This window comes from Xiphophorus hellerii, chromosome 12, assembly GCF_003331165.1.
Source record: "Xiphophorus hellerii strain 12219 chromosome 12, Xiphophorus_hellerii-4.1, whole genome shotgun sequence".
Classification (NCBI taxonomy): Eukaryota; Metazoa; Chordata; class Actinopteri; order Cyprinodontiformes; family Poeciliidae; genus Xiphophorus; species Xiphophorus hellerii.
The window spans coordinates 34,157,201-34,180,267 of NC_045683.1; the positions used below are offsets into that span (position 1 = coordinate 34,157,201).

General features: G+C 44.9%; 1 protein-coding gene across 6 annotated transcripts in view; it reads left to right on the plus strand.

Annotated features, from left to right (window-relative positions):
* The window catches only part of abca2 (ATP-binding cassette, sub-family A (ABC1), member 2), a 180,724-nt gene that overhangs the window by 81,876 nt on the left and 75,781 nt on the right, over positions 1-23,067 (plus strand). For all 6 annotated transcript variants that reach the window (XM_032577521.1, XM_032577517.1, XM_032577519.1 and 3 more), the window contains 2 exons: positions 230-332; positions 6,515-6,629. In XM_032577521.1, coding sequence (XP_032433412.1) covers positions 230-332; positions 6,515-6,629 — 218 coding nt within the window. The remainder of the gene's footprint in view (positions 1-229; positions 333-6,514; positions 6,630-23,067) is intronic.

Genomic DNA, 23,067 nt, shown 5'->3' on the forward strand with positions numbered 1-23,067 from the left:
ACACTAGTTTCATTATTTCAAAGCTAACCATATAAATCAGCTCAAATTTTTTTGTAAATATTGCAGCATGGCCAAAATAAGCTTTTTACAAGGCAATATTTGCATCATCCTCTGTTCAAATATGAGGATAGAGATTGAAATTGCACACTGACAAATAAAAACACAGATTTCTCCTCAAGTTGTTGTTTTTCTCCTAAGGTTAGTGTCTCTTTTTGATGTTTTCCTTTAGATATGATAGAGAGAGCCATAATCAACACATTTGTGGGTCACGATGTGGTGGAACCCGGTAACTATGTCCAGATGTTCCCCTACCCATGTTACACCAGAGATGAGTAAGTAATGTGTTTTTTATGTCAACCTAGCACTAATCTACTTTCTATATTCTGTTGTGGTTCTTATAAGGCTAATTATCCCAGACGGAAACAAATAATCTTCAGATTTACATGTAAATATTTATTTTATCTAAATAAAAATATGGGCGCACACATTTTCAGTCTGAAAGCAGGACTTCATGTGTTTGTACTCAAAACTTTCTTTCAAATATTCACTGTGGTTCCTCAAATCTTTCTCCTCACTCTCAAAACTTCTCTCTGCTCAAATCAAATCCTTGCTCACAAACCTCTCTGCTCATTTATAAATTGTATCTGCTTTCTCTCCAAACAAAATGCATTGTCGCCTGCTAGCCTGTCAGCCAATAGAATGAAAATGTTATACTGGGTGAGTTTCTTTCCTACTGGTGCAAGGGTGAGCATCTTTTTCAATTCAGAGCCACTTTTACCACCACCACTACAAAATGAAGTTTGTCTACAGCTGAAAAAAAAAAAGCAGTTTGATCATAATACCACCTTTTCTTATTGGTTTAGTGATCAAAAACATGTCTAGTTTGTTTTTAAGAGCCACAGTACAGGTGCCAAAGAGCTGCAGGTTGCAGACCCCTGTTCTAGGAGGTGTGCCTGTGTGGTTACTATTGATTGTAATACAACACATATGGTAACACCTGCTTTTCTGTGCCGCCCACTGATGTAAGGAGGAACAGTGTCAGCTTTCTGCTGTGTGGTACAACTGAAAGGGAAACTAACCCCCAAAACAACTGTTTTTTCCTGATAAACTTTCTAAATAGGTTATGTAGGGTACTATCTTTATGTTTCTGTATGAACTTTGACATGTTTGTGCAATTTGTTTAGTTTGGCATTATTTTGCCTGGTACAGCTTGGTACAACTTCATCACATCCCTGGTTCGGCTTTAATAGCGCTCTCTCCCTCCTCACCTCTGTTCCCCCATCCGCCCAATGGCAAGCCAGAATTTTCAAGGCATGCCACAGCAACTGGTAATCACTGAATGATAGTGTTATTCAGCTTTTCAAAAGTGTGATTTCAATTCAAAAATACTTAATTTATCCTAAAGGGAAATTAAATTAAATGTTGCAACTCATTAATTCTTCAAGATGCAGCTTGTGATGGCTGTTGACAGAAAAGATCTCCTGCAGCAGTCTGTATTAGAGTAACTCTGAAGAAGCCTCTGACTGAAGATACTCTGCCTTCCCAAGACAGTGTCACAAAGAGGATGGTCAGGGTTATCCATAATTTTCTTGATTATATGAAGAATCCTTCTTTGCGCAATCATCTCACGAGGTTCCACAGTTGCCTCCAGAACAGAATCAGCCTTCTTTTTCAGGCTGTTGAGACTTTTTAGGTCCCTGGTTTTGATGCTACTGCCCAGCAGATGATGGCAGAAGAGATGACACTCAACAACAGACTGATAGAAAATCTGCAGCATCTTGGTGCAAACCTTGAAGGATCTTCCTCAAGAAGTCCAGTCTGCTCTGCTCCTTCTTATAGACGCTTCACTGCTGTGTCTTCAGTCCAGTCTGATCTATCTCTTCTTTTTGGCCCTTCACTGTACCTGAGTGAATTTGGCTCCCCCACCTTCTTCAAATCAGACAAAATTGGTGTCAATTAACTCGACTACGTTTGTGCTGGTTTGTGCAGCAAAAATTTTCGTTTGTGCCCCTATTATTTTAAAGATATAAAGACATGTTTCTAGAGGTCATCAAAGATCAACCAGCCCCCCCACCTTCCTCAAATCAGATGAAATGGGTGTCAATTAACTCAACTCCATTTGTGCTGGTTTGTGCAGCAAAAAGTGTCGTTTGTGCTGCTTTGGCTTTGAATATATTAATGAAAGGTTAAATGTCAAAAGGTCAATTGGCCCCCCCACTTTTATGAAATCAGACAAAATTGGTGCCAAAAGTTTATGCTACGTTTGTGCTGCTACTGCTGTCATCTCCATGTGGCTGGCAGAGAGTAGTCCAATCAGTTGCTTCAAACTAGCCTGGAGGGCCTCTTCTGTTTCCTGTGACCATTTCCCAACAGTCATCTTCCTAACAGGCAGCCTCTTCACTAGGGGTTTGTATTCAGAGCAGAGAAAAACACAATTATGGTTTGATTTCCCCAGAGGAGGTTTTGGTTTGGAGACATATGCATCCTTGACATCAGTGTAAAGCAAATCCAAAATCTTGTTTTTCTGGGTGGAACAGCTGACAAAATGGTGAAACATTGGCAGTGTAAAAGAGAGCGAGGCATGATAAAAAATCACCAAGTATTGCAGATGCATTATTGGCAACAGTTCAGGGTGGAATTTAAACAACTGTCAAAATAACACTGGTGAACTCTCTTGGTAAATAATATGGTCAGAAACTTACTTCTAAGAGTTCAATGTCTAGGCTACAGAGATGACACTTCACAATAACATGTTCTGGATAACACCATCTGTTGTTCACAAACACCACTAAACCACCTCCCTTTTAAATCTGGCCTGCTGCTCTTAAATCTGTCTGCTCGAATAGTCAGGAAGCTTGGCAGAGAGACATTGGAGTCGGGGATACAATCCCACAGCCTTGTCTCCGTAAAGCACATTAATCTGCATTCCTTGTACTCTGGCTGAGTTCTTGTCAGGGCTTGAAGTTCTTCCATCTTGTTAGCCAATGATCTCACGTTGCCCATTACGATGGATGGTACAGATGGTTTGATCTTCCTCCTTCTCTCTCTCCTTGCAGCAGCTCTGCATCCACAATGCCTCCATTTCAACTTCTCTGGGATTTCTCGCTTCAGCTGTGGTATTATTTCAGCTTTTAAATGTTGTTCAGCTGTTCCCTGTTGTATACCACTCTGTTGCTATAGTTGCGCATCATAACAAAATGGCAAAACTACAAATAATATTGCCAAAAATCAGTCCAACAAGATAGAATCCCAAACAAGAAGGATCAGCAGTTAAAAAAAAGCAATTTTCCTCCAGAAAAGCAGCAACGAACGCTTGGGGGAAAAAAAGAAAAAATCTCAATGAAAGCACAGAATTTAGCTCAGCATTTAATATGATCTTCCCCCAGGATCTGGTATGCAAACTGGTTCTCTTGGACCTCAATACTCCACTGTGCAACTGGCTGCTTGATTTCTTCACCGACAGAACTAAGTTTGTCCGTGTGGTTAACACGGTAGTTAACACCTCCAGTGTGGAAGTCAGCAGAAAAAGACAAAAAAGTAATTTATGTCTTGCTTTATTCTCAATGTCTTCCAACCAAAAGAAAATAGAATGTAGGACAACCGTTGATGTCTTCTTCACCTTGCCCTCTCCCCTTCACAATAAGAGTATACATTCGGGAGTGAAATATATACATTGTATCCGCCACACAGGCCCACCCTGAACACACAGAATGTCACAAACACATAACATGTGAAACACCATCACAAGTATAAAAAACACACACATAGGAAAAACTAAACAGCAGCGACAAACAAACCAATTGAAATACCTAACGGTAACAACTAGGGAGTTTAACAATTCGGCCACCACGGCTTCTTTTCACAGGGACAGGGGTTGAAATTGAAAGAGACTCTCCAGATCGACTGCTACCAAACTGTCCACCTGAGGGGGACAAACCAGCTGTAAGGGGACAACCCGGAGGAGTGGGTAAAGAAACCGGGGGACGACCACGGCGAGATGGCTGAGCCAACTTAACTGGGTCCCCTGGTAACACATGAGCTGGCTTCATACGATCCACCAAAATACTCTCCTGATTACTACCCAACTCCACCAAAAAATCCTTAGGTCCCCTCTCCAAAACACGGAATGGACCATCGTAAGGAGGCTGAAGTGGTGAGTGGTGTGAGTCATGGCGCATAAATACCACGGTGCAATGGCCTTAGTGTGCCGTTGCGCCTTGGCACGCTGGCAAGCCAAACAGGAAGCCGCCTATGTCCATACATCTTTACGGAGTCCCGGCCACACAAACTTTGCCCCTAGTAGTTTAAGAGAAGCTTTAACGCCCAGGTGTGAAAGGGAATGAACTGCATCAAAAACCCACCGACACCAACTAGTAGGGACCGAAGGTCGAGGTTTGCCAGTCGAGACATGGCAAAGGTTTTGCCACACTCATGAAAGGAGACCTCCTCTAAATGCAAACTGGATTCGGCCACGTTAAAGGCCAGAATATCCTTGTCGGTCAGTTGGTCTGTGGCTATGGGAGGTAGTCCATACCTTGCTGCCTCTAGTGGCGTGGGGTGGTAACACAACTAACATAACTACATCGCTAAATGAGAATAGCACAAAGTCTTCATTATTTATTATTAATCTGTCATTTTCTTAAAGATGTAGAGCTAATTAAATGAGCTAAAGAAGACCTCAGAGTGGTTCCAGTTTCTCTCGATGGCCAACCTGTTGAAATTCTGGTCAATTTTAAATACCTTGGGTCATTCCTGGATAGTCAGCTCATCTTTGCTGAAAACACTGACTATATTTTTAAGAACTGTTCTCAGAGACTCTATCTCTTAAGAAGACCTAGTGATGTTGGAGTTACTCAACCAGAGGTTGTGTACAAGACAATGTTGAGTGTTTTCATTATTCATCTCTTAGGCTGGTTTGGTCACATGAGCTGCAGAACAAAAGACAAACTTTTAAGAAAACTTTTAATGGCAGATAAGATAGCAGGTAAATAGTGGAGAAACAAAAAACAACTCAACTGTTTGAAAGAACATGGAAAACATCAAGAAATATTTTAGCAGAGAGCATCCATCCTTGTTTTTCATCACTTTGAACTTCTAAGCTCATGAAGGTGTTATTTTGTTCCTCTCGCAACTAAGAACATCTATTAGAAGTCATTAATTGATGGTAAAATAATTATTCTTTAACTAACTTAATAACATTTACCTATAGCATGCTAAGTGTTTTACTCTATGAATAAATAGTTGACATTGTGATGCTATGAATGTGTTTTATTTGATCACTTTAGAGTCGAAGGAAAATTTCCACCATGATAGATTAAATAGTGTTTAAAATGACTTTTTCCTATGTCTAAGACTGTACCAACAAAAAATCTCTCAGAATAATATATATGGCACCGTAAAAGCAAACATGTAAATTTTTACTTATATCTGTTTAACAACCCTGGTTATAACAACCAGATGTGTTATTCTTCTGTGAATCTAATTCATTTGTTTGTTATTGACTTTTGCTCAATTAAGTTTCTTATATGTACATTGTAAATGGTATTTTATTATAGTTGATCATGTTGCTTTTCATGTCTCTTTATTTCTGTTATTCCTCTTATAATTGATGGAGATATATAGATATTTATAATGTACAAAAGTCTTGTTTATGTCATTTAATTAGCTCTACATCATCAAGAAAATAATAAAATATGGTCTTTTAGTAGATAATTTATTTTTTACTGTGCCAGTAATGCTGGAATTAATAGTAAATGATGAAGACTGTGCTATTCTCATTTAGTGATGTAGTTATGTTAGTTGTGTTACAACTCTCACACCAATAGAGGCAGTAGTAGACCCTAAAGCTGCAACTAAGGAGCAGATTTAGAAGTACACAGAAAGCTACAGAATTAACTAAGAACTGTCAGCTGTGCTGAAGTAAATAAGAGACGAGTTTAAATACATGCTGAGAGTGAAACTCCTTCCTAAAGATGAAGATATATTACAGATTTCAAAAGAAAATAAAAATGGGAGACCGCGTCTAATATAGGAAATAGCGCCCCCTTCAGTTCCGGAGAGCAATGGTCCCATTTCCAAATAAGGTATGAGTGACTGTGGTCCGTTCCTGGCCCTTTCTGTTTGCTGCAGCGAGGTGGATGTGCTTTCATTCTATTGGCTGAGAGGTCACCTGGCAACAGTACTTTTTGCTTGGAGAGAGCAGAAAAGAATTTGCAAGTGAGCAGAGAGGTTTAATTGAGTTGAACCGAGCAGAGACAAGTTTTGCGTGTGATGACGGTTTGAGAAAGCACAGTGAATATTTGAAAGAGAACAGAAGTTTTCAGTACACACATTACAAGTTTTGAGAAGAAAGCCATGACGTCCTGCTTCCAGACTGAAAATGTCTGCTCTCGACTTATGGCAGTAAAATTCCTCCACAGTTTTTGAAACCTTTTAGTTTTGCTCATATGAAATTAAAGTTCTGCTTTTGCGATGAAGTGTGGTCTAATGATTGTGTTCTTTCTGTTCCCTTTAGTTTCCTGTTTGTGATTGAGCACATGATGCCCCTCTGCATGGTGATATCCTGGGTATATTCCGTAGCTATGATGATTCAGCACATAGTAGCAGAGAAAGAACATCGGCTCAAAGAGGTCAGACTGTTGACTGTTGTCGCCATGGTTTCATGTCAGGCTAGTTGTGATTTATTCTCACTGATCTCTGCTTGTATTTTATTATTTGGAGTTTTTGTATACTGTCAGCTCAGACTCATTTGATTTGGATTGCATCACATGTAACATAGAGGGGCCTCCATAATGTGACAGTGTTGCTCCTTCAGGTCCTGCATACTGCCCCCTGCAGGACAGAATGATTTTGTCACAGAATAACTTTGGTTTCTCTACCTTCAATGATGAGGATTTTGTTTTTAAATCCAAATACAATAATATTTATAGTGATGTAAAAATGTTTGCCCCCCCCCCCCGATTTCCTTTTTTGTATGTTTGTGACACTTCAGTGTTTCAAAACATATTTAGATATTAGTCAAGGACAGCACAAGTTAATACAGAAAATAGTTTTTGAATTAAGGTGTTTATTATTAAGGGATAAAAAAATCCAAAGCTTCCCTCCTTGGCACTGTGTGAAAAAGTGATTGCCTGCTCTCTCCAGTCTGACAAGACAAAATTTGAACTGTTTATGTGTTTCCCATTACATCTGGCATAAAAGTAAAATCGTGTTTCATAAAAATAGCATCATAGTGTTTCTGTAGCTTTAGTATCTTGAAATAAACCCAGTATTTGAGTTCGGTTCTTCAAGAAGCTTCTAGAACAAAGCCAGTCCTCAGTGGAGCAGGTCATCCTGAGACATGAGAGGATGGAAGCAGGCACTGCTTCTTCCTCTTCTCCTCAGTGAGGATCAGAGTTCAGAGGTCACTGAGGTCTCACTAAACACCAGTGGTGGGCTGTCAGGGCGAGCAGTGCCTTCTCTGCTAGCCCTAGAAAATTGAAAAGAAAAATGTGAAATGTCTTAATCATATTTAATAAAGGTATAAAGTTTCTGTTTCTGCTGCTGACAGTCCTGGAGGGCTGCGTTGATCTGAGACTGTAGCTGTTAAACAGACCAGAGGAGAGAAGGTTACTGGTTATGAAGTTATGAAATAAGTAAATTTACTGAAATTTTACTAATTAAACCCTAATAATATCTGTTTAACCTCTACAACAACTTGGCTGCAGACTGATTTATAGATCAAAATAGCTCAAAGGGGTTAACGCTATATAATTTTTTTAATGTTAGCACCACTGAGATGTAGAATTGTAAGCCTGGGATAAAAGGCAAAGAAAACTCAGTAGCTGCTGGTAGGGGCCTCCAGATATTCAGGGGCCATTCATTTTATTTAATGCATTCGGCTGAGAAAAAAAATGACATTTAGGATTTAATTAGGAAGTTTACTTTGTAAAAGTTTAAAGAATCATCTTGATAGTTTGATTGTTGTGTTACCATGGCTACAATATGGTGTAATCTTTGTGTTTGAATTGGGTTTGTTCACAAATACATCACAGCAAATAACCAATAATCAGTGATTGATTTTAAACTCGGCCAATAAACCTGGTCTCCCTCTCACAGATTCACCTTATCGATATTTAAACATGTTAGTGATGCTGAGGTTCTTAGTAGGACGGGTTCTGGGGGGAGGGCGGTTCTGTCTAAGGCCCCATATTACCTTGATCCAGCCCTGGAGGAACAGCTGCGGCGATGCGCATCTCTGGAATCTACCTGGAATCTACCTTTAATCCCCCGGTGGCCCCTGTCAGTCCCCCGATGCTTTAGGGTCATTTTGATTCATTTCATTGTGGCATGTTTGGCTTTATGCTGCGGTTCTAATTATTGCTACAATATTTTCTCTGATGTTTATTTTGTGAACTCTAAATGCTCTGGGCTGAATCTTCCTTTAACACTTGAGGTTCTGCAGTAACTTCTATTTACAGCTGCGAACCTCCAGCCCAGATCCCATCAGCAGCGGCTTTAACCTGCCTGGTAGAAACGTTAAGGAGAAGCAGAGCGAACAGTCAGCAGGTGGTACCGGGTGGTACCAGGTGGTACTGGGCTTTGATTTGTGTCACGACTCGCGGTGACAGTCGGTACCGTGTCTTATATCAGAATGTCTTTATATAAAGACAGACATTCTTTCTACCCGTCGGTGGACCGACTCAGACTGCCTGTAGTGAACCGGGCATTTAGCAGAATGATGAAGTTAAAGTCAGAAGTTTTTTCTGCAGTCAAAGCATTTCTGTGTTTAGGGGAGAGGCGGGTTTTTTCCTGCTACTGTAAGGACAATTACCAAAATATAAATAGAAACAGTTTTTCTAACGTCAACATCAGACCTGTTTTTATTCACAAACCAGTATATGAAAAAATATTCTTGCCCATAATTTGATAGTTAGAGGTACAGATCCGCCCTCCTCCTCACCATGGACCCGGAGTCTGAACAACATGGAGGCTCTGAGAGTCATTATTAGACTGAGGGCAGCCAGACTAGTTTATTTGTACTAAATTATTATATTTAACTAAATATTATTGCTGAGGGGCACAAACAGGCCTTCTGACATACAGATAAAAATAAAAAATTGAAAAATAAAAGTCAACTAGAAAATTTCGGAAGAAATTTAGCCGGGGCCTGCCAAGGCGCGCCCGTCGGGTTTGGGCCCGGCGTTGACATGCTACAAATTGGCATCGATGCTAAAGAACGCCGCAACGTAATCAATGGCATGTGGAGAACCACAAGAACGTTAAGTAAGGCGGACGTGCACCATTCAGTATGATTTAAAATTTTGTCAAGGCTTTTATTTTGGAAGTTTTGTTAAACTTCATTTCAAAGGGCCAAACTAATCCCATGCGTAATAGTCATTGGGTTAAATCAGTTATATAATGCTCAACAGAGCAATTATCTGATTTAAAAATATTCAAGGGTTTTATTTTGAAATTTGCAGTATGCTTCATTTCAGAGGGCCAAACTATTCCATTGTGTAACAGTGCTTTGGATAAAAAAGTCACATAAAGCCAAAAAGCGCAATTACCTGATGTAAAAATATTCAAGGCTTTTATTTTGAAATTATTATTATGCTCCATTTTAAAGTTCCGAACTAATCCCATGTGTAACAGTGCTTTGGATGAAAAAGTCATATACGGCCAAAAACAGCAATTACCTGATGTAAAAATATTCAAGGCTTTTATTTTGAAATTATTATTATGCTCCATTTTAAAGTTCCGAACTAATCCCATGTGTAACAGTGCTTTGGATAAAAAAGTCACATAAAGCCAAAAAGCGCAATTACCTGATGTAAAAATATTCAAGGCTTTTATTTTGAAATTATTATTATGCTCCATTTTAAAGTTCCGAACTAATCCCATGTGTAACAGTGCTTTGGATGAAAAAGTCATATAAAGCCAAAAACAGCAATTACCTGAGGTAAAAATATTCAAGGCTTTTATTTTGAAATTATTATTATGCTCCATTTTAAAGTTCCGAACTAATCCCATGTGTAACAGTGCTTTGGATGAAAAAGTCATATAAAGCCAAAAACAGCAATTACCTGATGTAAAAATATTCAAGGCTTTTATTTTGAAATTTTCAGTATGCTTAATTTTAAAGTTCCAAACTAATCCCATGTGTAACAGTGCTTTGGATGAAAAAGTCAAATAAAGCCAAAAAGAGCAATTACGTCATGTAAAAATATTCAGGGCTTTTATTTTGAAATTATTATTATGCTTAATTTTAAAGTTCCAAACTAATCCCATGTGTAACAGTTACTGAGTTAAATCAGTTATATACAGCCCATAGCAGCAATTAGTTCTAAAGGCCAGTTCAGTCCTGATCTGTTTCAACTGAGCGGTCCACTATAGTTAGAACTACAGTGATGCGTATTTGTAGTCCTAATCAGCAGCCAATAGCCTCTTGAGTTCCGTTGCTATGTTAAATAAGTTTCACACCAAGGTGTGAACTGTTAGTGAAAGAGCCTGAGAGCCTCAGAAAATCCTGTCGCATGACTTTGCTCTGAAGCACCGTGACAGAAAACCGTACGGTCTAGATAAATTTCGAAAACATTTTACCGGAGCAGACAGGCGTATCAATGTGAGGACCGATTTTGATACCAATCGTGCGATATTTGTGGGCGTGATGGCGATTTCAAAAATGATTTGGGTTGAAAAAGTTGTCTTGATCTCTCACTCTAATCAGCGAGAGACGCACTCTAACTTTAGGAAAAATGAGAAACTTTGGGTCGCTTAGAGGCAAATTGTGGACAAACCGTAACTGGTATCGACGAGCCGTCTTCACTTTCGAAGAGATCACAGACGTATCTACAAAATGAAATTTGAATGGCATTTCTAGGTGAATTTGTGACGACACAGAAAATCCTCAAAAATAGGGTATTTCCAGGATTTTTCCCATTGACTTATAATGGGTTTTTTTTCGTAGTTTTTTGCGAATTATGTCGCCACGTTAAGCCCAAATCCCACCAAAAGTAATAGCTCCAATGGCGTGAATTTTCTGCACGTTTTGATACCTCATTTGTAGGTGTGCACCCAGCGGTATGAGCCGCATAAACGGTTACGGAAGAAAAATAAAGAACTAGAAAATTTCGGAAGAAATTTAGCCGGGCCCTGCCAAGGCGTGCCCGTCGGTTTGGGCCCGGCGTTTGTCATGCTAGAAATTAGCATCGATGCTAAAGAACAATGCAACGTAATCAATAGCATGTGGAGAATCACAAGAACGTTAAGTAAGGTGGACGTGCACCATTCAGTATGATTTAAAATTTTGTCAAGGCTTTTATTTTGGAAGTTTTGTTAAACTTCATTTCAAAGGGCCAAACTAATCCCATGCGTAATAGTCCTTGGGTTAAAATAGTTATATAATGTGTCAAGAAAACTGGCATAAGGGTATGAGATCTTTCCAGGCACACGCAGAAAAAGATGCATAATGGCTTGGAAGAAATAAAGTAATCCTGTAGTTTGATTAAAAGTTAATTAAGTTGAATAAGTCTGAATAACATGAATACAGGTAATCACTCAATAACTTTCTGCAAAGAATCTCTGATTAATGATCTGTAATGATTTAAATATGTAATGATTATGTTAATAATTCACAAAATGGAAAAGATGTGATGTATTGTCAATGAATATGAAGTTATAATCATCTGAAATCAATTTAACAAGAGGTTGAATGTGTTTACTGAGTTTTAATAGATAAAGTGAGTTACAGAATATAGAGAAGACGAATGTGCAGTACAGCCCTGAAAACAGGAAATGTCGCAAGCAGTTCTGAACAGATGGCCAAGGAGCACAGGAAGAAAGGAGAAGGACGGGAAATTCCACTGTGGTCAGCAAGCAGGTTGAGAAAGGGGGGGGGACTTTTTCATGAGACACAGCGGCCGTGAAGGAAGTCACGTAGGCCAAACCTTCCCATACACACACATGGTGAGGAGAGGCATAAAAAGGGGCTGAAAAGAGGAACCAGCTGTCCCCAGTCCGGCGGCGCAGAAGGAGAAACAACTCACCGAGGAGCAGATTAAGCTACGGACCGCACTTCAGAACCACGGGGAAGCTCGGACTTCACACCGCTAAAAAAGGACTGGGTTCCATCGCCCCATCTCTGGTTCTTTATTCGACCGCTGGTCTCGTCTCAACCCAGCATTCCCAAACTCTGCAACAAGACTTGGAGGAAGGACAAAGGTCCCACGGGGAGGAAGAACTGGGTCTTGCAAAAGGATTCGGACCCGTTCTACTTTGTTTCCTTTCTAAGGAGGATCCTTCCACACAGGGCAAAGACCTCAACCAAGGATGCAAGAAATTCCTGTTGCCAAAAGATCCACCATCGTCTGGGTATGAGTTGAATCTGCCCATTGAAATTCTATTTCAGAACTTGCGACTTAACTCTTAGGGAAAGGAGACAGAGTAGTATGATTGTACATGTAAATTTTATTACACTGTTTTTGATCTATATACGATTGATAATTGATTTGTATGTCGCATATCCCTGCTTAAGCTTGCTTAATAAATTTATACTACAAAATTCTAATGAGGTTGGTGGACATTGGAATTAATAGAGTCATTTAATCTTTGTCCAGTTCTTTTAATCAAGGTAAAACTAATGTACATGATTCCAGTAAATAGGAGGCTTCATAATTTCCTTTGGTGAGAGTAAATAATGACCCTGGGACTTACATCTAAGTCACTAAACATAATCTAGCCGGTTCCAAGTGCAAGTTATGATTTAGAAAGTGGGCTACCGTTAACAGAAGTGGTTATTGGAATTATGCAGCTGCGAGGGCTACTCAGCTGATTGTTTCTTAACTGTAAAGGGTCATAACTTCTGGATTGGAGGTAGTTAGAGCTAGACGAGTCACTTTCGCCACCAGTTTAAATAGATTATCTCTTATAGAGTACTCTTAGGGTAATACCCAGGACTCAGAGATTTTCCGGACCTGTTAGACGGAGAACTGGTCAGTAGGCAGCCCTGGGGAGTAGTGAGGAGTGGGCGGGGCTGACTATTGCAGGATAACCTACATGGCGCCCAACGTGGGGCGGCGCACAACTGAGTAGGCGGGCCCCAAAGACACCAAGTCAGTAAAAACAGATGTGAGACTCTGAATAGCTCACTTGGGTTGCTAACTCTTAGGGAAGAGAGTTAGTGGTGACTGATAAGGCCATCAGTCGCAACCCTCGCAGTAACTGTATAGCATACAGGTGAGGGAAAGCTTCTACTGAGGATAGAATGACCAGATCCAGACAGTGAAGCCAGTAGCCAACACAGCCTGGACCCATCCCTACTCGAAGGCGCAAAGAGAGGCTTTGGGGGATAGGCGACTCGAAGACAAAGACAACTATGAGTGAGGAAGAAGAAGGAGGGGAGCGGAATCCCCTGCAAAAGCCAGCAATGGAACAAGAAGCAAGCAAAATCAGCCGGGATGAGAAAAACCATCAATCCTGTCTTTCCCAATCTACTATAACACGAATTCCGGTACAGCTGATATTACTCGGCGATGGATTGGAAACCTGGACTGAGATAAATAAAAGGAAGTTCTTTGACTCTCACTACCACACCAGTAAGGACAGGGCTCGGGACTTACTGGAAATCCTAGTACGGAATCACGTATACTACTGCACCCAACTTAGGCAGGGACACCGCCTGGGAGTCGTCAGATGCCCAGTGAAGGTTACCAAGAAGACGGAGGCTGCAGAATGGCTGAAATGGTTCGCCCAGCTCCTTGAAGGATGGACGGGGGGTATGCTGCGGACCGTTTACAGCCCCTCCGAGAAGTATGACCGTGTGGTAAAGACCGCTACAATGGCAGCAGGTATCGACGGAATCCTGGTAAACCCCCAGGTTAAGGGAGTGCGCCATTACAAAGAGTGCTCTGAGGCACTACAGAGACTCTTTACCTACAAAAGGGACAAAGAAAAAGAGCAAGTCCCCGATCGGGCGGAGTCGGAGGTGGCTGAGGCTCCATCCCATCTGGCCAGCAGAGCCACGACACCGACTCGCCAGCAGGAGCAACCTTCAAGGGCTCTGATAGACCTGACGGGCGGCAGCGACGACAACGACGGCGGTGACAGCAGCGACGACAGCGGCAACGACAACGCCGGAGGTCCCTCAGCTCTACCGGGTCCATCGCGGAACGAGGACATCCCACCTGCACCGGCTAATGAGGACGACCCCGAAGAGCCGCACGTCGGCAGTCTCTCTGAGGAGCAATGGGAGCAAGCGGCCAGGAGTTGGTCCACTCGACAAGGTCCGGAGCTCGGGTTTCATCCCCGAGTCCACAGCACGGAGAGAAGGCGTCCACTGCCACCTACAGAGACCCCAGCGGCCAGCAGTTCCGACGAGGACGGGGAGGAATCGGACGAGGAGCAGCGGGGCCCCGACCGCCCCAAGAAGAAGACTCAGAAATCGGACACCTGGAGGATGGCCCGGGAATTGGCCGAAATACCACAAGGGACCGTCAGCATAAGACTGCAATCCGGGCTCATGATTTATCAGTTTATTGGAGGGATATGGGATCTTGAGGGTGATGGGCTAATTGTGTTCACCAACGACAGATACAAGATCCACAATAAAAACTTCCGACGCAACCTTAAGAACCAGGCAGGAAAGTGTTACAAAACAGACTCAAAGTTGCTGGAAGCTTCCTGTAGTGCAGCAACTCGAGGAGACATAATAATAATGAAAGGCCATAATCTCCCCTATGGTGCTGTAATCCTAGTCCCGATTGACGCGTACCAAGAAGGAGAGAGTCTGGAGGAATATCGGAAGAAGATGTGGCACGGACTCGAGCGGGGCCTGACGGCAGCCAGCAACGAATGCATGAGAAGAGTAATAGTGAGTGTGCAGGGATTAAGATCACCGGATCTGCCGAGGGACACCGCCAGATCAATTGCGGAGAACGGAGTGGTGAATATAGCCAGAACCAACAGTCATTTCTTTGTGCTCAAAGAGGTGGTAGTGGTGGTTGACCCCCGTCTGCATCGACTCCGCACTGAGCAAGGGGTGAAATTGGCGGCTGAGATGGAGGAGCAATGCCGCATTAGCCATCCATCACAAGAAATCAAAAAATATCCCTTAAAAATTCCCCAGAGTGAGGCTTCGAATACCACCCAGATAGGTAAAGCCAAGGCCGTGCAGCCACCCAGGATAAAGATAAAGGAGGCACCTGTTGAACCAGGGTCCTCCACAGCAAGGTACATTAAGGAATTCTCGTTTGAAGAGAGCCGCAGTGAACTGAAAAAACCCAATGTGGGAAGAGTCAAGAATGAGCAACTGACGGTCCCGAAAGAAGAAGGACCGATGAAACCAGCTAAGATTCGACCGCTGAACTCCCCTGGGAGAGAACCTCTTCGACAACGGCAGTATGAGGATCTCAGCGACTCGGAGGACGAAGAGGAGCAGCCGGAGATCGAGCATCCTGGAAAAGAAGAAGAAGAAAGTGATCACGGCAGTGTCTTCTCCGACCCGAAGCAACCACCGACAGAGCACAAGACACTCCGAACAGGACAGCACCGGGGTAGGAAGAAAGAAATGGAGACCTTTGACATCGAGAAATCTTCTGAAAGACTGGCGAGAGACGTGACCTGGGGTCCAGTGCAGGCTAAGGACGGACGGCGTACGTATGTACCAGAGATCGGCCAAACCGAGTACCAGATCCCGGCAGGATGGGCCAGCAGGTTGGGAGACCGGGTGCAGCTCGAGGTGGAAGCAACAATCGGAGAATGGGCTAACATCCTGATGACACCATCCTGCTCCACCCTGACAGCACACTATTCCCTGACTACCAACTTCAGGAACGCATACATTGGAATTATGTATGATGTGATGCTGCGACGGCTGAAGAAAGCCGCCTACAAGTACTCCAGGGAAACTCAACAGCAGCTGGACGAAGTGTCGGCTGATGAAGAGGAACCTCAGGCGACATCTTCGGAGCCAGGACCGCAGATCCCGGCGAGACAACCAGAGGTGTCAGCTCAGCTACCTGCCACTAATACGGGACAGGACGCTTACGCCGAGCTGAAGAATCTAAGGCTGGTGATCAGGAGTAAAAACGCAGACGAAAACAATGAGGAATATCTGAAAGATGTTTGGCCAACTGTGCTGTCTACCACCAACCACGAGGGAGCCAAAAAGTTGTGGCTGACCAGCGTGACCTCGGACCCGATGGTGGGAACAGATTCAGCACAGAGCAACTATGAAAGGCTGGTGTTGGAGGACATGGATGATGAAGAGTCCCAGGTGAAGAGGGCCAGAGGACGGCTGGACAGGGGAAGCCGGTTGGAACCGCTTTGGCACACACTTAAGCAGACCGTTTCTCCTGCGAGATATGTGAAAGTGCTGCGTGAAGTGACAAAGAGACGCAGGGGAGAGATCGTGTTCGTCAAGTTGCCAGTGAGAAGCACGACAGTCGCTCAGATGGATGTAGCAGTGCAAGGGTTCGACCTGGAACAGCAGTACTACGAGGACAAAAGGAAGAAGGAGGCTAGCCAACCGGCAAAGCCACCTGGAAGGGTTAATATCAGACAACCATCCAACTTCCAGAGCAGACCGTTCCAGCAAGGAGCACCGCCATCCAACTTCCAGAGCAGACCGTTCCAGCAAGGAGCACCGCCATCCAACTTCCAGAGCAGACCGTTTCAACAAGGAGCACCGCCATCCAACTTCAGGAACCGGCCGTTCCAGCAGAAACCACCAGGACCACAAGGGAAACCGACCAACCCGCCGGCTTCATCAAACCAGCCAGGAAAAGGTCAGTTCTTGACAGAGGAGGAGTATAGGAAATTGAGCCCAGAAGAGAGGACGGCCCTCCGTGAGTCCCGTAAAGCCGGGGCCGGAGGGTCACCAAAGTAATGGCGTCCAGGTCGCGGGTCATTCTAGAAAATGCCTACTGGGAGGGGGACGAAATCTACGCTAAAGTGGAGGGAGTACCCTACCTGGTGGACACAGGAGCGGAGGTGTCTATGACCCGCAAAGACCTAAAAACAGCAGGACACCTGAAGGTTCAGTTTGCTAATGGAAAAGTAGAAGAAATGCCGTATGGGACCTGGAAAGGAGTAGTGTGGGTGAAAGGCCCCTACAATCTCCTCACAGTAAAAGACTTAGACGAACTCAGTAAAAAGAAAGGCACACATCGCCGACTGGAGCGAAGGCTGACAAGCTTGAAAGCAAGATTGGTGAAAGTCGGCCCGACCCAAGCAGGATCAGAAAAGCAAGACTGGTACAAACCGGTCGACATACCAACGGTGACAGAACAGAAACTTGAAGAGAGTGACTTCTCCCCGGCTGGGAAAGAGAAGCTGCGTGAGATCATCGTTACGGCGCAGGTGGCACGGTTCAAGAACGATTGTGGAGATTTGGGCCCAAAGTTTGTTCATCACATCGAAGGTGGGGTTCATCCACCTGTTCGGCAGTACCCGTTGAACCCAGGAGCAGTCGAGGAGATGGACAAGATCGTGAAGGAACTGGGTGCCCTAGAGATCATCAGAGAGGAACTCAACCCGATCACCAACAGCCCCATCCAGGCGGTGAAGAAACCTGAATCGGCTGGAGGGGGTTGGAGGCCAGTCATCAACTTCAAGGCCCTGAATCGGAGAACAATAGCAAACCGAGCCAGTCTAATCAATCCACAAGGAGCGCTGAAAACTCTCCGAGTCAAGAAGTTCAAGTCTTGCATCGACCTAGCTAATGGATTTTTCTCCCTACGCCTCGCCAGACAATCGCAAGGTAAAACTGCATTCACCCACAAAGGCAAAAGCTATGTGTGGCAAAGGTTACCCCAGGGCTACAAGAACTCTCCAAATGTGTTCCAGTCAGCAGTGATGGAAGTACTGGGGGACGTAGGGGCAACTGTGTACATTGATGATGTTTTCATTGCTGATGACACAGAAAAAGAACACTTAGAAAGGCTACAAAAAGTAGTTGAAAACCTCACCAAGGCAGGTTTGAAACTAAACCTCAAGAAATGTCAATTTGGACAGTTCCAAGTGAACTATCTGGGTTTCGAAGTCACATCGGACTTAGGACTCTCGGATGGATACAGAGAAAAGCTCGCAAACATTCAACCACCTCAGTCAGAAAATGACTTGCAGAAAATATTGGGATTGTGCAACTACGTCAGAGACCATGTGCCCAACTATCAGAAATATGCCAAACCATTGTACCACTGCCTGAGGAAAAGTGAGGACGATGAGAAAGACGGAAAAAGACCCTGGGTTTGGACAGCAGCCAATCAACAGAACCTAGAGGAACTGAGAAAGGCCATTCAAGCAGCTGTGAGACTGGAGCCAAGAAGTTTGTCAGAAAGACTAGTGGCAGAAATCAGCTGCGAGAATGACGACGCCATGATCAAAGTGAGTAACGAAAATGGAGGCCTGGTTACCCTGTGGAGTTACACCCTGACTTCTGTTGAGAAGAAATACCCGCAGGAGGAGAAGGAGCTAGCGGTGTTAGCTCGATATTGGGGTGTGCTGAAAGATTTAGCACAAGGACAACCAGTTAAAGTCATCACACAAAGTCAAGTTCACAAGTACCTAAGAAAAGGGACTGTGGAAAGTACTAAAGCAACCAACACTCGGTGGGGAAGATGGGAGGACATCTTGCTGGACCCGGAGCTTGAAATTGGGCCAGCACAACTCACCAGTAAGAAAAAACCACAAGAAACACCTGAGAAGCCAGGACAACCGGAATGGACAATCTACACTGATGGATCCAGAAAGGGGTCCGACCAGTCGGCATACTGGGGATTTATTCTGAAGCAGGATGGCAAAGAGAAATGCCGTCAGAAAGGAAAGGCCCCCGGTAGTGCTCAAGCCGGAGAAGTGACGGCAGTACTGGAAGGATTGCTGGAGCTGGTAAAAAGGAAAATCAAAAGTGCCAGGTTAGTAACCGATAGTTACTACTGTGCTCAGGCCCTTAGAGAGGACTTGGCCATTTGGGAAGAAAATGGTTTCGAGACAGCAAAGGGCAAGCCAGTGGCACACAAAGACTTGTGGAAAAAGATTGCTGAGCTAAAACTGCAGTTGGAAATAGATGTTGAGCATCAAAGAGCACACACGCATGAGGGAGCTCATTGGCGTGGGAATGATGAAGTGGACTGTTATGTCCAACAAAGAAAGATCGTCTTTGTCGGTACCGAGAAGTGGGACAGTACTCCCAGAGGACGGGAGGTCCCAGAAGAGTACGTGGTCGAGGTCATGCGGAGCGTGCATGAGGCCCTTGGACATGCAGGCGTGCGACCTACCCGTAAGGAACTGGAGGAGCAAGATCTTTGGATCCCAGTAAAACAAGTCCAACGCGTGCTAAGGGACTGTGAAGTGTGTGGTCAATACAACGCAGGTCGCCGAGGGCAGCGGATGGATGGGTTGTCCATCAAAAGCACGGTCCCCTGGGGCTCAGTCTGCATGGATGTTGCAGGTCCCATGGGGATAACAGGAAGGAGAGGTGAGAAGTACCTCTTAGTGCTGGTGGATTCTATGTCGGGGTTTGTAACTACAAAAGCAGCCAGAAAAGCAAACGGCAATAGCGTTGTCGGCATGCTGGAACAAGTATGCAGTGCCCTGGGAATCCCGAAAGAGCTGCGTACGGACAATGGGACTCATTTCCGTAATTCACAGGTTGACCAGTGGTGTCAGAAGTATGGAGTAATGCGAGTTTACTCGCCACCTTACACCCCACAAGCCAACGGAGTGGTGGAACGAGCCATTGGGTTAGTAAAAAGCTGGATAGCTAAAAATGCTAACACCAACAGTTGGAGCACCCAAGCGGTGGAAATAGGGCAGGCCCTGAATGACAGAAGCAGAGCCGAAAGACCCGCCCCCGCGATGGAACTCAACCAACGGCCGTTCACCACGAAGGAAGTGGGGCGGGGTTCCAGCGACAAAAAGGAGAAGCTGACGCCCAGAGTGCCATTCCGAGAGGGACAGCGCGTGTGGGTCAAAGCAAGAGAGCAACCTGTACATGCAGCAGTAAAACCCAAGTTTGAGACAACTGACATCGTCAAGAAAGTACTGGATAGGAACACAGTATTGCTGGAAAGAAAAGGGATCCAAGGAGTTGAGCAGCTCAAGCCGGTTCCTGACTAAAGTGAAACAGAAGCCGGTGAAATGGCCAGTGAATCATGTACCATTCCACCCTATCTCGGACTGGCCACCGTGAAAGGGGTGGTTGTAATTAGAAGAACACCTTCAGGGATTTGGGCGGGACGAGCCCTGAAGAAATTGGATTGGGCTAAAAATGGAGTCCTGTCGGAGGAGAGAGAGATGCTGGTTTGGGGGAAAGCTAAAAGCGGCTGCCCGGTTTGTTTAACGGACCACCATCTCCCCATTATCTGGGAAGGACCGGGCCGTGAGAAGCCAAGGCACCAGGGGGCTACCGCAGAGATGCTACAACATCTTCGCGTCTCCCCGGTCACGGTGTTGAACAATACAATCTGTGGGAACTGCCGAGTGGGTTACCTGCCCCGGCTTAAGTTGGAAACCCAATGGGGGTGGCTCAAGGAAGAACCAAGAACTTGTTATTGCACGTGGGATGGAAATGAGCTACACCACTGTCCTGTGTGTGAGGAACAGCTAAGGAGCGGTGAGGTAACACTGACAGGCGAAGCTGAAGGGTGGCAAGTGACAAGGTTCTACAGCTCGCTGCGGTATTACAGAACCTACGGGCGAGTGCAATCGAACTATGGGAGCCCCATACGATAATATTACCAGGACCTTCCGCTCCTCCGAACACTCCAGAAGAACTGGACCCATGGGTGTGGAGGAGGGAAGAAGGACCGCATGATGTCCTGTGGGATTCTGTTCAAGCCGCCTGGCCGTATGACGCTGCTAGAGCTTCCCTGTCATTTCCACCATTGAATGCCAACCACTCTCCTGTGGTCTTCCGGGTACATCGGCCTCATGCATACCAACCATCAGCCGAGGAGCTCAGTGCACTCCCAGATGACGCCCGAGAGCAAGCCGTTAACGGTGGGTGGACAGGCCCCTGGGAACTGACCACCTGGGCACATCTAATTTTGGAGGTCATCAACGACTGCACAATACCAATAGTAGATCTGCCGGATGTACCAAGAGAAGATGGGGTGCGCAGCTCAGATATGTATTACTACACCACTGAAGTGGACGGATGGGGCAGCAATGCGGTAAGACCAAAGGAGAAGTCTTGCCTCTACTGGGTGACAGCGGAATCCCAGTTTCGGGATGGAGTTTTGCAACACCCGGGAGGCGTGGCTCACAGGGCGGGCACGCCCTCTGATCCTAGCACCTCCTGTCAAGTCCAGCTGTCAGTGCGCATGATCACCGTCCCCTATAAAGGGATCTATTCAGTCGGAGCCGCCATCAAAGTGGTACCAGACGAGCAGACTTACGCCACCGTGTCCAGTACGGAGCCGGAGCCTCCCAAGAAGAAACCCAAAACTCACGCCTGGCAGAAGCTCGCCTCAGCATTTCCATGGAGAAAGACAAACCAAAACTGATGGACACACCGGAAGGAGAAAAACGAGTCGTCAAGTCTAAAGGTCAGCAAAAAACCAAAAAGCGAAAAGGGAGACAGTGTTTTGTGACTAGATTGTTCAAAGTGGGGGTTGGAGTCTCATCGGGACTATCAGACAGAGGCCCGTTTTTAAGACTCCCTACCACCTCCATTCTACTCGATATGCCAAGAGAAGATTTCACTGTATCCAATCCGCTCACCGAGGCCTATTTTCTCAAATATCTCATATATCTCCGACCCACCAATTTCCAAAACACAAAACAGGTGGAGGAAAGTGAAGAATACACGACGCCCCCTCCCACGAAGCCACATATATTTATCCCTACCGCACCGCCTGCTTGGCAAGGAAGAGGATCTGAAAACACGGTTAATTTTGCATCAATCTCCCCTAGGTGTCCAAGATCTCTACCATGGACTTTTAATACAGTGTATTTCAGGGTACGGGGGATCGAGCTGCGTGTTAGGTGGGGTCCCCATTATCTTGAACCACTGCAAGGACTGTATTGTGAAATTACAGTTAATGACATGATCATTTGGACCACATCACCAAGCATGGCGAAAACCATAATACAGAGGGAAACGAATCCAGAATGTTACATATATAATAACACCAAGCTTCCATTGAAATTGGAAATTGACAGGGTCTACCCCAATCCACCACACCAGAGGATTTATACTCCGTCATCCTGGGGGTACCGCACCAGGCTAACTCTGCATGGACAATCATTGTACACCTACATTTCAGTGCCTGCCCCAATAGGGTACAACCACGAATCCTGGTATGACCAGGCGCTGAAAACCGGCACCGCCCAAGGCCCGTTTCCTCGGCCAGATTACTGGAGGGTGTTCCACTGGAAGTGGGTGTGGAGGGGGTTGGAACCTGATTTACCCTACCCCTCTCCCATACTTACAGCACTGCAGCAGAGAAGAGCCACCAGACGGGTTGGACATAACCCTGCCAACCAGGGCCACCTCAAGGCTTTGAGGAAAGTCTGCGCAAAGCCTGATACATCAGACCCCAGAGAAGCACTAATCTGGCCAAGATGGATGCTATCGGCATGAAGCGCCGGCCTACAGACCCGGAGTTGCTGGATGTTACATCAGAATCGGACGGCTCTACTGACACTGACGACGACTCGGAAACCTCTAACGAACCTTTGCTACGGAAAACGACTACGATAACCGGAAAATCCCTATGCCTGAAAGGGCTGCTAACGCTCCTTGCCCTGCTGTTTGCTGCTGCTGTTCTTGCTACTATCTTCTACTTCATCGGAGTTGGACCGTGGTATCTCACGCATACAAGAGTCACCTACGGACATTCCAAGTACGCCAACTTCAATTGTTGGAACACAAACACCACGGCTATTTTTGTACCATGGGACAACGAAACTTCTGTCCAGAATCGAACCGGACTGTTCGCCAAAGACAACGGTAAAAAGTACGTGGAACGCCGAGCTTTCGGATTGAACGACTCCACTCTGGACGACCTTCTGAATCGCACCTGGGAGATCTACAACTATGACTTCCTCGACACCGGAGTGCTCTGCTGGATACGGGTTCTGCAAAAC